Raw genomic sequence first — 15,838 nt, 5'->3', positions numbered from 1 at the left:
AGAAGACTAAACTTTACTTTACAAAAACAGACTTGCTAATCTGGGATGTTAGTCCGGGAAACAACCTTAATTTTGTCGAAATAGGGACTCTTGCTGGATTTGTTCGGTAGAGGCCAATCGTACGAAACAGGAGCAGTTAATTTTCTTGTGAAGATGGAAATTTCCGGAACGGAATCTGCCTTCCGGGGACTTAACCGACGCCGATTAATGTAGCTAGGGAAATCTTTCGAGTGACTTTCGGTTTCGCTGGGAATTGATGCCGGAGAGAGATTATCGAAGGCTAATTTTTGCCGGACACTAACGGAAAGGGGACTTTCAACCGGAGCGGGCATACTTTTGGGTCGTGTTTTACTATTTTCCGAAACGGCTCGCAATTTCAGTTGTTCAATTTCTGACAAAAGTTTTTTTCGTTCTCGTTGAAACTTGGCGACCTTTTCATTGGACATGTGCTGGAGGGAGCTTTTCTTTGTTATTATGTCCTAAATATGAGGAGGGAAAATAAATTTTCAAGCAGTCGAACAGAAAACTTGGCTACAGTATACACTCATTTCTCGCATTAGTCGCTTCTGATCGTTAATAATTTGCAGTTGGTCCGTATTTTCGTTTTTCATTTGTAAGACAGTTTCATTCAAGTGTTGTTTCATAGCCTTGAGTACCTTGTTTTCCAGATTCAGAAAAATAATACGTTCTTCTTTCGTGTTAAGAGAATTTTGAAGCAATTTACTCATTTGCTGCATGACAAGATCAAAGTTTTGATTGAAGTTTGGGATAATTTGGTTAGTCGGTCAAGTAAAAGCACACTTACCTCAACGTCCGTCGCTGATTTTTCGCTTTCCTCAACCTTATCCTTCAGCTCGGCACACTCGTACCGAAGTTCGCTCAGTTCCGAACCCATGGCACCGATCTTGCGATCCTTTTCGTCCAACTGCTGTTGCAAGTGGCTGATTTTCTCACCCAGCAATTGGTTCTCTTCAACGTGCTGTCGCAACTTGTTTTCGAACTCTAGCATTTCAAGCTGACCCTGTACGTTTGCATTCTGCTGATGTTCCATTTTATCCAGGAAGTCCAACAGTCCTGTCTCATTGCACCGACTGCGGGACAGGTTGTGCTGCTGCTGTTGCTGCAACCGATCTGCCGCTTCTAGTTGTTTGATTTCCTGCTGCAGCATGTCGAGTCGCTGCTCTAGGTCGTCTACCACCACGCGGTGCTGCTCTTCGGCCTTTCGCTGACTATCCTCCATCAGTTCCATCGCTTTGGCCGCCTGGCAGAGCAGGTCCTGTTTGTCTTGTAGATCTTTCCGAAGGGACTCCACCTCCACCTGCGATGAAATAGTTGAAACAGAAACAAACAAACAGGATTATTTTAGGTTGTATAAATTCTCTTTGAGATTCGAAAAAGGTCGAATAAAATCATTCTGAAAAAATAGCAGCAGAAGTGCATGCTGGCAGCGCAAGATTGCAACGTTTTAAAAAATGAAACCTAAAATCCACGACCGTTCCGGTATTATTTTAGAAAATTTGCGGTTACCATACCGTCAGAAAGACTTGGTTTGTTCAGAAATTGGCGGAAGAACTTCTCCAGTACTAAAATCGTACTACAGAATACGCCAGCGAAACTGAATTCGGCGCCCACCGACAGTAATAGCAAAGATCGCCAAGCAATGCCAGCTCTGTCGTAAGTAGGCTCCCGTTATGATCCCTGTCGTTTGAGATGTGACTGCCAGTCTACATAAGGCCATTTAGACATACTGGAGGCTTAAGTTATTTTAGTTCTGCACTCGCCCCTTACTTCGGAGGATTATGGGAGCGCATAGTCAGGGCGGTGAAAACAGCGACGGTAGCAGTCGTCGACCATCGTCATTATCACAAGTTCTGGGCCAAATCGGTGGAGCAATCTAGATGCACTTGAGCAGGTAGAACAAGAATCATTACACTGAATAAACTGTCGATATGGAGAATGCCTATTCATTGTTGAATACTACAGCAATTTGCATCGATTGATGCGTGGTGCATAAAAAATTTGCTTTACAGAGAGTGTGCGAGAGTTCTTCGGCGCTCTGATACGTATCCGAGTGTTGTACGGATCCTGAAGGAGTACGGTAGCGAAACGTCATCGATCGTCAGCGATAGTGAGAAGATGTCGAAAATTGAGGAATCGGTAAAAGAAACAGAGCGCCATGGTGAGGAGATCGATTTCGGTTTAGTAGATGAGGACACGAATGGACATGCATCGAATAAGTCGAAGCAACCACTGGAGTGCCAAACTCCGGCTTCCACTTAGAGCAACAACCCGCGATCGAATCATCCGGACCAACCAGGTCAGCTGTCGCAACGTGCACCTACGCACGCTCGAGTTTTATCGAAAATCGAGCTTCAAACATCCCATCCATGAATCCAGGAAACTTGGTAGATGGAAACGATTTCATTCCCGGGCAACGTTCACCACCACTTCACCGGCCGGCTGTGCAAGCTCTGACCGTCAATGACGAGACGGTGTGCATCCTGAATCGAAGTCAGCTCGTCGCACGCCAATCGGTTTCCAAAGATCTGTCAGAATTTAGTGGGAATCCGGAGGATTGGCCGCTGTTCTTTTCTATGTTCAACTCTTCAACTCAAATGTGTGGGTTCTCGAACGAAGAGAACATATTGCGGCTGCGGGCAAGTGCTTAAAGGGCAAAGCCCTCGAGGCGGTAAGGTGTCGTCTACTCCACCCATCAAACGTAATTGAAGTAATGTCGACGCTGAAAATGCTGTACGGAAGACCGGAAGCTATTGTGCAAGCTATTATTCGGAAGATTCGTTCGCTACCAACACCGAACATGGAAAAGTTAGAAACGGTAGTAAACTTCGCGCTTACGGTGGAGAATCTTGTTGCCACGATTCAGGCGTGCGAGGTCAGTGATTTCGTGTACAGCTCGTCGCTTCGGTACGAATTAATCAAAAGACTTCCGTCATCTCTCAAAATGGATTGGGCCAGATTCTCTCGTGGAAAACCGAACCCAACGCTCATCGATTTTAGTGCATGGTTGTACACAACGGCAGAGGACGCAAGCACAGTGATGATCGGCAACAACAGCAGTGAACAGCGACCTCGGGGAGGTAAAACGGACTCTGAATTTTCATTCCGAGTCGGAGTCGATAAGCGGCATGACGAAAACGGCGGCCTAACCCGCTGTTGTAATCAAAGAGCAATGCGCCGTATGTAAGGGGATCTGTCCATCCGTAACGAAGTGCAAGAAGTTCGAAGAATTCAGCTACGAATCTAAGTGGGCAACGGTGAAGGAGTGCAAGCTGTGCCGGAAATGCCTGCGAAAGCACAACGGATCATGTAAGCAGTCGAAACCCTGCGGAACGAATGGATGCGAATTCCTACACCATCTGTTGCTCCACAACACGCAGAAACACGAAGCTTTGAGATCTGCGTAACCGGCAGCAGCCAGCTATTCCAACACTAATACGAAACCGAGAACAGATCATAGTTGCAACATTCATCAAGGTCAGTCGGAGATTATGTTTCGAATCGTTCCGGTGATGCTGTATGGACCTACAAAGACGATACGCGATCGTTGATGATGGATACGAGCTCACTCTAATAGAGCAAAGCCTCGCTGATGAGTTGGACGTGCAAGGACCGAGAAGATCATTATGCCTAAGGCAGACCGGCGGAACACAGAAAATGTTACAGTCTCAACAGGTCAACCTGCAGATCTCCGGTGTGCATAGCTCGAAGAGGTACGAGCTGTCTGGAGTGTACACGATGTCCTCCCTGCAAATTAGTCAGCCAGCGCTGCTGCTTCCGGAACTGCAGAAGAGATATCCTTATCTGGAAGGATTGTCTCTTGAATCGTATAACGACATTAGCCTTCGAATTTTCCTTGGTCTAGATCCCGCTAGGCTTGGCCATGCCATCAAGAGTCGTGAGGGTCACGACAACGAACCTATCGCTGTCAAAACACGTTTAGGGTGGATGGTGTTCGGAAAATGCTCCAACGCGAAGAAAGTTGAACGGTACGTGAACTACCACAGCGTGAAAAGCTGCGTATGCAACAGAGATTCCAATGAGGATCCACACAAGATGGTGAAATCATACTTCACGCTCGATAGCCTCGGAGTCGTTAAGCTGGATAAGCTATTGATGTCGCAGCAGGATCAACGAGCGCAAATGCTCCTAGAAACTCATACTCGTCGGACAAGCGCCGGCCGATACGAATCCGCCCTCCTCTGGAAGTATGATAATGTTCGGCCTCCGGACAGTGAAGCCATGCTGAAGCGGTGGAGATACTTAGAAAATCGTATGAAGAAGGATCATGCGCTGGCCGAGGCGATAAAGTCGAAGATCGACGACCACGTTAGCAAGGGCTACGTCAGGAAGTGAAATCCAGAAGAACTCCAGATTTCCAGATCTCGCGTGTGGTATCTTCCGATCTTTCCGGTTGTCGACCCAAACAAACCCGGTAAGGTGAGACTGGTATGCCACCGTCCACGGAGTGTCGCTCAACACCTTTCTACTGAAGGGACCTGACTAGCTGACATCGCTTTTTTCGGTGCTGGTACAATTCAGAGAGTTCCGGGTTGCTGTGAGTGGAGACATCCGTGAGATGTTCCACCAGGTACTGATGCGGGTAGAGGACCAGCACTGCCTACGTTTCTTCTGGAAAGACGACGATCGTGCGACGCAGCCGAGTATTACCGAAAAACGGGAAAGCCGAGTACGGGAAAAAATGTGTTGGCCGCGATTAGTGAAAAAACCACCAAGCAGAAAAACCTTAACATCGGCGACGAACGCGCCACCGAAAAGGTGCTCGGGATGTGGTGGGATACGTCGAAGGACTGCTTCACCTACAAGGTTTCAGCCCGATATGACCGTCGACCAACGAAAAGAGAGGTTCTTCGTACGCTGATGATGGTGTTTGATCCATTGGGGCTCATCGCACACATATTGATGTTTCTGAAGGTGTTGATTCAGGAGATCTGGCGAACGACGGTTGGCTGGGATGATCCAATTGAGGACCCCCAGTACGACAAATGGCTATCGTGGCTGGCAGTCTTCCCACAGATCGCGACGACTGAGGTTCCGCGCTGTTATCGTACGCTAACGCCCGTAGGTTCCGTAGTGCAGATGCATACATTCGTCGATGCAAGTGAGAATGGATTTGCAGTTACGGTTTACCTTCGATTCGAGAGTGACGAGACCATCGAATGTGTGTTGGTCGACGCCAAAATAAGAGTCGCGCCGCTTAAGTTATTGTCTATTCCCCGTTCCGAATTGCAAGCAGCAGTCATCGGCGTGCGTCTTGCGGATACGATATTGAAATCGCTTTCGATCCACATCAGTCAGCGAACGTTCTGAACAGATTCGAAGGATGCACTCTGCTGGATCCGTTCAGATCACCGGCGGTTTAGCCAGTTTGTAGCATTCCGCATTAGCGAAATCCTCGAAACGACAGATGTAGTCGAGTGGTGATGGGTACCGACGAAACATAACGTAGCCGACGAAGGGACGAAATGGAAGCGAGCGCCTGGCCTAGCGGGTGCCAGGCGTTGGTTCAGTGAAAACGATTCCTAGATTAAGTTTACTCTACCAGTGGTGTGCCTTCCTGGATGGGAATTATGTACTACGTGTCAAGGGTCGCACGAAAGCATGCGTATTCATCGCTAGAGATGCAGCTGAACCAGTTATTTTTCCGCGGGATCATCATGTTACCCGCCTCATCATCTCACATCTCACGGTACGATGCTGGTCTAACAAGCCAGTCGTCGTATGTTCGAATCTCGGCTAGGCGGTGCTTGCTAGTTAGAGTCAGTAGGATTGTTGCACTGGCCCCGTAATTTTCCTGTACTCTAACAGCCGGCTGCGAAGTCTGTCGATAAAGAAGGGTAATGTCTAAAGACGGTATAAACCCATGGCTTTGCTTTGCTCATCATCTCATCAGTCCATGAAAGGTTCAATCACCAGAACCATGAAACAGCGATCAACGAAATACTCCAACGCTACCGTATTCCTCGCCTGAAAGCAGCGTATTGCCAGATTCGGAAAGCCTTCTCGCTAAACCACACCCTCCAGCAATGGGTGACCTTCCTCTAGCTCGGCTGGCCGCATTCAGTCGACCTTTTACGCACATGGAAATCGATTACTTCGGTCCGATATCGGTGTCAAGTGGAAGACGTATAGAGAAACGGTGGGGGGTTATCGCCACCTGCTTAACTACTCGTGCCATTCACCTGCAGATCGCTTACACACTGACAAGTGAGTCCTGCGTTATGGTTATCCGAAATATCATGGCTAGAAGGGGAATTCCTGCGATGATCTACAGTGATCGAGGAACTAACTTCCGAGCTGCCAGCAAGAAGTTGCAGAGCGCAACAGCGAAAATCGACCACGGCGTCCTGAAGAGCGAGTTCGTCTCGAGCGACACGGAATGGTCTTTCAATCCCTCCATCACACCTCACATGGGTGGAGCGTGGGAACGTTTGATCCACAGTGTAAAGCAGAACCTCGAAGCAATGCAGACAAGCAGACATCCAACTCACGAAGTCTTGGAAAACACTTTGGTAGAGATCGAGAACATTGTAAACTCTCGCCCTCTGACCAACATTCCTGTGGGTGGAGACAATCTTCGGGTATTGACGCCTCTGGACGATAGCCCTGTCCTACTCAGAAACAGCGGGAGACATTCGCAGGTGTTAGCAGACCGGAAGCAAGAGCGTAATGTCGTTGATAAATAGCATGAAGACCAACGGTCCTAGAATGCTACCCTGCGGGGTGCCGGAGAGATTCGAGAAATATTTAGATTGCTGATCACCTATCTGCACATAGAGCATACGATTCAGCTGGTAGGATCGAAACCATCGCACGAGCCCAACAAAATGAACTCCAATTGCTGTGGTCAATTCAATCGAAAACAGCTTTTAAAATAGGTATTAACCGCATCAATCTGGGCGCCTACGCTAATGTTATGCAGGTATGTTGCTGTGAATTGATTAACCGCACAAGGTTTATAGCAGTAGAGCGTTGCGGATAGAATCCATGTTGCACTAGTGAGACGTAGTGTTTACAGCTTGCGAAAAGTGCATCGTGTATGATTATTTCCAACATGCACAAATGGGATGTTTCTGATTTTTCTGACATCATGCTGCCACGACTATCGCTCAAGAACATGTCCTTAGGCAATCCTTCCTCTTTCTTTCTACTATTATATTAACGAATGACCAGAATGACTTCGGATTTAACCTGACATTGGTGTTGCAAACGATTGGTATATCGTATGAATTTTGTAGCAGAATTGAATGGATTTTTTTTTCTTAAACTCTTATTCGAGATTCTGCTAAGCGCTCAAACAACTTTGATTGTGGTGTGGATATAAATCAGAATTTTAAGGGCGAAACAATAACAGCAGCATCGATAAAAATAATTCACATGAAAACCATTTTCTAGAACAGGCATTAGATTCAGCGAGCTAAAATGACTTGGAATTGTATGGAAATATCTACTCCAATGACTTGGAATATCACAATGTCTTGGAATGGAATGTATTACAAACCAATGAAGCGCGGAAAATGATTCCACGCCCTAGTTACGGACAAAATATCGTATATAGACCTAACTTCTGGATAAAGATGATGTACCCACCTTCAGATCGATGTTCTGCTTGAACAGATTCTCCGGCACTCCCGGTTCGGTTGGTGACGTAACCCCGGATGCACCGCCGCTTGTGTTGCCACCACCGGTAGCTCCATTCAGCCCTGCGTTTTCCTCCAGAAAGTAGATCCGCAGTTTGAGGTTAAAATTTTCCTTACGCAGCGCCGACATCTGCTCCTCGTACTCTCGTAACGATCGGCCCTGGGCCGGTGAGCTTTGTCCGGCCAGGGTGTTCATCGACGGCGAACGGAAGCCCATCGAATCTGAAAACGAGGTTCAATGCGGGGGGAAAGGTTAGTGGCTGAAGCAGTTTACTCAATGCAACTGGCAGTGCGCTAACAGTCAATAATATGGTCCATTTGCTGTTTTTGCTTAATATCGGTGTCACGTTCGTTCGTAGAATGCAACCGACGCTCGTCCGCAAACTTCGATACACTTTTTAGGTCGATTTTCCGTTCGAGTGGCCACGGTGTTGGTATGCTTTCCCCTGTGTGCGGACGGTTATGACAGTTCTAAAGTAGCGTAACGCGATTAAATGACGGGAAGAACTTCGCGTGAGTCAAAAGACTCATGGCATGCGTTGATGCCCGATCTGCGTTCAATGGTTGCATTCTAAGGCGGAAGTGATTTTCACAATTTCGGGGAGAAAATGCGACCGGCAATTCTTGTCAGTCAGTGCTGAAATCTTAATTTTAAAATTTAAAACTTACATGAGTTATCCATAGTGGCATCCTGTTGATGTGCGGGACTTCCACTGCAAATAGAAAGCAAAAAAAAAACACGGATATGAAATGAAGTGTGTTGAAAATTTGCCCGTCGGAAACCGACGGTTTCAGCACGAGGGGAATCATTTGTTTTCACGGTTTCGAGCAAACGGCAAATTATAGCAGTAGGTCAATAAACAATTTTCCATACGTTCACGCCTAATTGGTGTTGCCTGGTATGCTGCAGCAGCCCACTGGGTATGCACTCAGCTGGGAAGGTGGGGGTGTAGCGTATACATTTAATAAATCACAAACATCTGCGTGGTTCGCCGCGGCCACGCAACATCCGATCCGTTCCGATGATCTGGATGATGGCAGAGTATAGTGTGTATACGAGATATGAGATCAGATCTACAGTAACACAACACCCCCACGCTTGCCGACCGTACGCCCTTGCATGGGCGACAACAAAGTGAACGGACGGAATCGCGAGTCAGCGTGTCTCTAGCGTCTCGGTTGATTGCTGTTAGGTCTAAGTCTGATTGTGACCTGCGTTTGGTTAGTTCGCGAACCCGAAAGTGGCTAATTAGGAAGTATGTTCCAATCAAGCGTATAGCAGCTGGTTAATATTTTCGCTGCGGTGTCCTACTGAAACAAATTAGATAGACTGATGAATGATGGGTCTGCCTTTCAATTGCGTTATCTTTTCTTCCGCACCATGCGAAGAGTTCACAATCAATTAAGATCATTTCTCTCGTCTCGTGCTGATATGCAGTCATAAAGTATGCGATGGTAATGGCAAGCTATTAGTGCGAGCGATGACCGCGGAACTAAACTGTGAGGACTGTCCGAGTTAGTTAGTAACTTGAGTTGAAGGATGAGATCGTAAATGTGGTGGTGAAAAAAAATGTTACGTGCCAAGCGGGCTAATATAAAATTCGAAAAATTGTAATTAGACATGAATAGCAGTGATAGCTGCTTGCAGCAGCTTGCCGCTGCCCGATGAGTTACTGGCTGTGTTATCAGCCGGTTTTTGTAGAGTTCGTAACAAACAGTTTCGCTGGAAAAATACGCAACGCACAGTAGAAAGCCATGGTGAAGTGTTCTGACTGTTTTTTCGTTCTTATCACTACCGCAGGATTCACTGAATTGTGTTTGATGATCCATTTCTGTTCCGATTAAAACGGTTTGTCTATATTACTAACTAAGTAAACGTTGGCGAACGTGTTGGCGAAATGAAATCAAGATACCTAATGGTGTGTTTATTTGGTAGATTTTGACACATTACTTTTTTTGAGGTATTCATATGACATTAACATCATTAACAAAGCAGAATAGAGCATGTTTTAACAGTTCCGTCGATATCGTAAGGCCATTGCAGGGTTTGTTTCACACCTCAAGTTAAACACATTGTCTGATAATCGATTTTAAGACTACGTACGATTCAGTTAAGCGCACTGAGCTATAGAGGGTTATGTCCGAAATTTTTAAGACCAATAGATTGGGCTGATTAGTACCACTCTCGATACTTACACAGAATGTGTCAGGATAGCAGTCTAGATATCGAACTCGTTTGTGACGTTCTACGGGTCAAAACAAATTGAAGAGCTTAACCATTGAAACGTGGAACTTATTTGCTACCGTTTTTTGCTTTAGCATTTCGGGTCTTCAGCATTTTTGTTCGTATAAATACTCACCATAATCTGAGAGCGTCAAAAATTAATCATGGCTTACTACGCTAAAACAAAAAAAAAATCTTTTTTATGTTAGTAGTTTTTCCAGCAAAGTTGTAGAAAATGTAATAACAAGCAAATTTTTTGAAGAAATAACATTTCTACCTCTATCCGGTGCAAAACTATAGAGCATGTGCTAAAAAAGTTCTTTAAAAATTAGTTTTTCATGCTTGTTGGTTGCATTTTACAAGAACACATTGTTCTAGGCAATTATCTAAACACTCAAAACACATGTTTTTGCAGAAGGCCGCAAATCTCTGTGACCTTTTCTTACAAAGTTATCGCTTACTTTTTCAGTGTGCCCTATATATTGCACCTTATCGTGTTCGTGCCAACGATCTAATTGACGCTCACTGCCGGTAAGTTTACTCAGTTATAGTGATCGACATCGGACCGGGTAAAGTCCGGTCCAATACCCGGTCCGAAGTCCGATCGAAACGAAATTTTCGAGTCCGATTTTTTATCGGACCAGAACCGGAACGTAGCGTTCCGGAACCGGACCGGACCGGGTATTCCGTTGAAAGTCCGGAGCATTTTTGGTCGTAATACTGACCGCAGTGGAAACGATGACTAGGACTTGCTTTATATGTTTAAAACTAATTTCTTTTAACTTCCTCAGTATTGAGGAAAAGCAATAATTTCGCTAGCAATAATCCACCTTCTGTTTAAGGCTCCAAAACAAGTCCAACCAATCGATTTATTTTTGAAAAATTAGCAAATATGTTTGGATCTTGAAACCGAACGCTTCTCAGCATCGGCTCGTGCCTTTTGTTCGCTTAAAATTTTATTTCAAAGAACTTATTTTAAAAGTTATGTAATTATGGCACTTCATCTTCTCGGTAATGCCATAGCTAGCCGATTTTCACGCTTATGGTCCAATATGAGAGATAACTCAATAGTTTCATCGAATTTTTCAAAATTATCGTATAGGCTTGGGTCGAAGAGTCTCAGATTTTCATGTAATTTTGCTTACGAGCATAGGATATGAACTTTTTAACGAGAACAATATGTTATCCTATTTTCCCAGAAAACTCCACTAGAAATTTTGCGATTTTTTCGAACACCGCTTATTTCGAAGGTTTATATTTTTAAAACCAAGCATTGCAGAACAATTTTTTATGAAATTTTCCGAATTCTAAGGAAATGTTGGAAAGCGCATGTGCTGAGACTTAGGAAATTTTTAAATACATATTTTCTTCTTATTTGATAATTCAATTTGTCTGTTAATGTCAAAAATTTCACTGCAGTGATTTTAATTTTCTACAGGAGTTTTCCACCATCGTGGAAAATTTTGAGACAAACTTTTTCCAACTGGTATTTTTGTTAAGCGGCTGAGAATTTTTTTGCGTTTAATAAAACAAATGGTTCAAGAGTTATAAACTTTTGAAGCAAGTGATTTCCGAGAAAACTGGAAAATCTGATTTGAAGTTTCCTGGGCAAATAAAAAATCGCGAATTTAAGCTCATTTTCATTAAAAAGAACATAAACTGTGCTTGCATGCAAAATTTCATAAAATTCTGAGAACCTTTGTATGATAATGCTCATAATTGCTAATCTTCTATTTATATAATCTTCTATTTATATAAGAGGCTTATGTCTGTACCGAAAACCAGGTCTCTGACAGGACGTCATAACAGGCCTATCGGTAACTAAAAACAGGTCCCTGACAGGATATCATGCTTTCGTAGCTTTCGTGCTCGACTGGACTCGTCGATTAGACTGCTCGATTTGATTGCTCGACTGGACTGCTTAACTGAACTGCTCAACTGAACTGTTCAATTCGACTGCTCGACTTGACTGCTTGACTGAACAGCTCGATTTAACTGCTCGAATGGACTACTCGACTTAACTACTCGATTCGACTGCTTGACACATTTGCTGGATTTACTACTCGACCCGACTGCTCGACTTAACTGCATGAACTGCTTAACTGGACTGTTCGATTCGACTGCTTAACTGGACTGTTCGATTCGACTGATTCGACTGCTTGACTGGACAGCATGATTTATCTGCTCGACCAGACTGCTCGATTCAACTGTTCGATTCGGCGCTCGACTCAACTGCTCGATTCAACTGCTTGATTCCACTGCTCGACTGGACTACTCGACTCAGCTGGACTCGACTGCTCGAATGATCTGCTTGACTCAACTACTCGATTCGACTATTCGAATCGGCTGCTCGTCTCAACTACTCAACCTAATTGCTCGATTCAACTGCTCGAGTAGACTACTCGATTTGATTGCTCGACTCAACTACTCGGCTGGACTGCTTGACTGAACAGCTTGATTTCACTGTTCGACTTAACTGCTTGACTTAGCCACTCAACCCGACTGCTCGACTCAACTGCTTGACTTTACTGTTTGATTCGACAGCTCTACTTAACTGCTCGACTGGACTACTCGACTGAACTGCTCGACAGAACCGCTTGACCCGACTGCTCGACTCAACGCTCAACTAGACTACTCGATTCAACTGCGCGACTAGACTGCTCGACTCAACTACTCGGCTGGACTGCTTGACTGAACAGCTTGATTTCACTGTTCGGCTAGACTGCTCGATTTGACTGCTCGACTCAACTGCTTGGCTTATGGTTGATTCGACAGCTAGACTTAACTGCTCGATTCAACTGCTCGGCTGGACTACTCAATTAAACTGCTCGACTGGACTACTCGACTCAACCGCTCGACTTAACTGCTCAAATGAACTGCTCGACTTGACTGCACGAATGAACTGCTCGACTCAACTATTCGACTTAACCGCTTGAATCAACTGCTTGACTAAATCATTCGATTCGACTGCTCGACTCAAGTGCTCGACTTGACTACTCGATTCAACTGCTCGACTCGACCACTCGATTCAACTGCTCGACCGGACTGCTTGACTGAATAGCTCGATTCAACTGCTCAGTCTAATCAGATTACATAAATGTTGCAAACAGCCAGAAGTTTTTATTCTGTTAAATAAAATCCAATACGACCATAAAACTATTTGTTTCAGTTTCCGGCTATGACTCTTTTTGTACAACATCTTAGAGCTATATTATGCAATAGAAGAACTCAAAGAACTAATACAAAGAATAAACATCTTCGCAAACACTGAAATATATCCGCAAACACTGGAATGTATCCGCAGTTTTCGGAATTCTGAACAGATATTTATATTTTCCGGATCGTAAGATTCGGGCTCAACTAGTCATAGCAGAATTGAATGGAAAACATTTTATTTTTTCTTCTTCAGCAGCATAGAGCCGGGATGGCTCGTGCTGTTTCAAGCACTCGTCTCCATTCAACTCGGTCTAGGGCCACTCGTCGCCAATTTCCTAGTCGTCTCAGAAGTCGCAAATCGCTCTCGACCTGGTCGAGCCATCGTGCACGTTGGGCCCCCCTGTTCCTGGTGCCGGTGGGGTTGTTGAAGAGGACTATTTTCGTCGCACAGTCGTCCGGCATCCTTACGACGTGTCCGGCCCACCGTAGCCTGCTAACTTTCGCTAGATGTACGATGGGAGTCTCCCCAAGCAGTGCCTGTAGCTCGTGATTCATACGCCTCCGCCACTCTCCGCTTTCAGTTTGTACTCCGCCAAATATCGTCCGCAGCACTTTCCGCTCAAACACGGCAAGGGCGCGTATGTCCTCCGTAAGCAGCGTCGCGGCTTCAAGTCCATAAAGAACTACCGGTCTAATAATGGTTTTGTACATTGTTAGCTTCGTGCGGCGGCGTATGCTTCCTGATCGTAGCGTTTTACGAAGGGCAAAGTAGGCCCGATTTCCCACTTGGATGCGCCGCTGGATCTCCTTACTAGTGTTGTTGTCCGCGGTCACCAGCGATCCCAAATACACGAACTCTTCTACCACTTCTAGTTCGTTGCCGTCAACGGTTACCGTCCGTGGGAGGCGCACATTTGTTTCCTTTGAGCCTCTTCCTTTCATGTATTTGGTCTTCGACGCATTTATTTTTAGCCCAATTCTCCTAGACTCCGCTTTCAGTCTGGCGTAGATTGCCTCCGCCGTCGCAAAGTTCCTGGCAATGATATCGAAGTCATCTGCAAAGCTAGAGTAGAAGTTGGCTACTCTTGGTAAAAATCGTGCCTCTCGTTTCGATGCCCGCTCGTCGGATCACCCCCTCAAGAGCGATGTTGAACAGCATGCAGGATAGACCGTCACCTTGTCTCAACCCTCGTCGCGTCTCGAAGGGACTCGAGTGTCCCAGAGATGCGGACGAAACACATCACTCGATCCAATGTAGCTCTGATCAGTCGCGTCAGTTTGTCTGGAAAACCGTATTCGTGCATTATCTGCCATAGCTTGTCTCGATCGACTGTATCGTATGCTGCTTTGAAATCAATAAAGATGTGATGCGTGGGCACGTTGTACTCCCGACATTTCTGCAAGATCTGTCGGATAATAAAAATCCGTAGTCCGTAGTTGCGCGAGCCCCCGTGAAACCCGCCTGATAATTCCCTACGAAACCTTGTGCTATCGGTGACAGCCGGCGTAACAGGATCTGGGAGAGTACCTTGTAGGCGGCATTTACCAGCGTAATACCGCGATAGTTGCAGCAGTCTAGCCGATCCCCCTTTTTGTAGATGGGACAAACCACTCCTTCCATCCATTCCTCCGGTAGCTTTTCCTCCTCCCAAATCCTCGAAATAACCCAGTATAGAGTCTTTGCTAGCGTTTCTCCGCCAAAACATTTTATTGGTTACTTCTAAACTTACAGATATTTGTATCAAACGTGTCCTGAGTGCATAAAAACTTTAATTGTGTTTTTATCGAAATCAAATTTTCAACAACTCACTGCTATTTTTTATAAAGCGGATAAAATTATCTTCGTTTATCCCATCGTTTTTGCATCGATATTGCCATTTTTGAATTTTAGAGAAGGTGAAAGACTACTTTTTAATTAAATACTGACTTTTATGTCTGAAAGTGCACTATTTTGGAATGCGTTTAAATTTTCGAAAAAAGAGCAGTTAATGGTGCCGCATTTGCCAATTATTTTATATGATCCGTTTCAAGGGGCCGGATAGCATTTAGAAATTACAGAAGGTTCACACATTCAAAGCTTTGCCTTTGACATTTACCTTTTTTTAAAAAATTTGAAAATTTTGCATCCGGACAATTTCGGACTTCCGGACCGGAACCGGAACAGAGCTAAATCGGACCGGAACGAAATTGTACCTAAAAAATTCGTTCCGATTTTTTACCGGACCGGGACTCGGACTTCAATTTTCGTTCCGATGTCGAACACTACTCAGTTACGACGGAAGTTTTGTTGCTTAATGAGACCATTACAAATATTTTTTAAAGTTTTTGTCCTTCGGACGTTGGGCAACTGAAGGGGGGAGGGGGGCGAAAAAAAACAAAGAGATTTTTTTAATCACACAACAAAAATTAAGATTTTTAGCAATTGAAGTTTAATCGTAAAACCCGAATCTATATTTGCTTTAAATATATACGTTATTATTTTCCATGCAAAAATCTTCCAAAATAGATTTAAAATCGAGCGAAAATTTTTTTATCGATTTTCGGAAATTACATTATTTGAGGAAGCACTTTTGTTTCGTGCTAAAAGCGTTAACACTTCGTACTCTTTTTTCAAGTTCTTTAAGCTGTAAAATCCACAAATAATAGACTTTATACAAAATTTTTTTACTCAAGTTTAATATTTTTTTTGCCCCCCGATTTTTAGAGCCAATTTTGAAGGGCGGGGGGACAAAAACTTTCAAAATAATTTGCAATGGCCTAAGATAGTCGCCCAATATGC

The 15,838-nt window shown here is 44.7% G+C and overlaps 1 protein-coding gene across 1 annotated transcript in view; it reads right to left on the bottom strand.

Moving 5' to 3' along the window:
- Positions 1-15,838, bottom strand: part of LOC128739263 (centrosomin) — a 34,449-nt gene that overhangs the window by 14,646 nt on the left and 3,965 nt on the right. Inside the window, exons 2-4 of the mRNA XM_053834741.1 lie at positions 8,349-8,392; positions 7,630-7,901; positions 806-1,318 (exon numbers count right to left, since the gene is read on the bottom strand). Coding sequence (XP_053690716.1) covers positions 806-1,318; positions 7,630-7,901; positions 8,349-8,392 — 829 coding nt within the window. The remainder of the gene's footprint in view (positions 1-805; positions 1,319-7,629; positions 7,902-8,348; positions 8,393-15,838) is intronic.

Source organism: Sabethes cyaneus, chromosome 3 (assembly GCF_943734655.1).
Source record: "Sabethes cyaneus chromosome 3, idSabCyanKW18_F2, whole genome shotgun sequence".
NCBI classification, from domain to species: domain Eukaryota; kingdom Metazoa; phylum Arthropoda; class Insecta; order Diptera; family Culicidae; genus Sabethes; species Sabethes cyaneus.
This window is presented reverse-complemented; position numbering and strand designations above follow the sequence as displayed.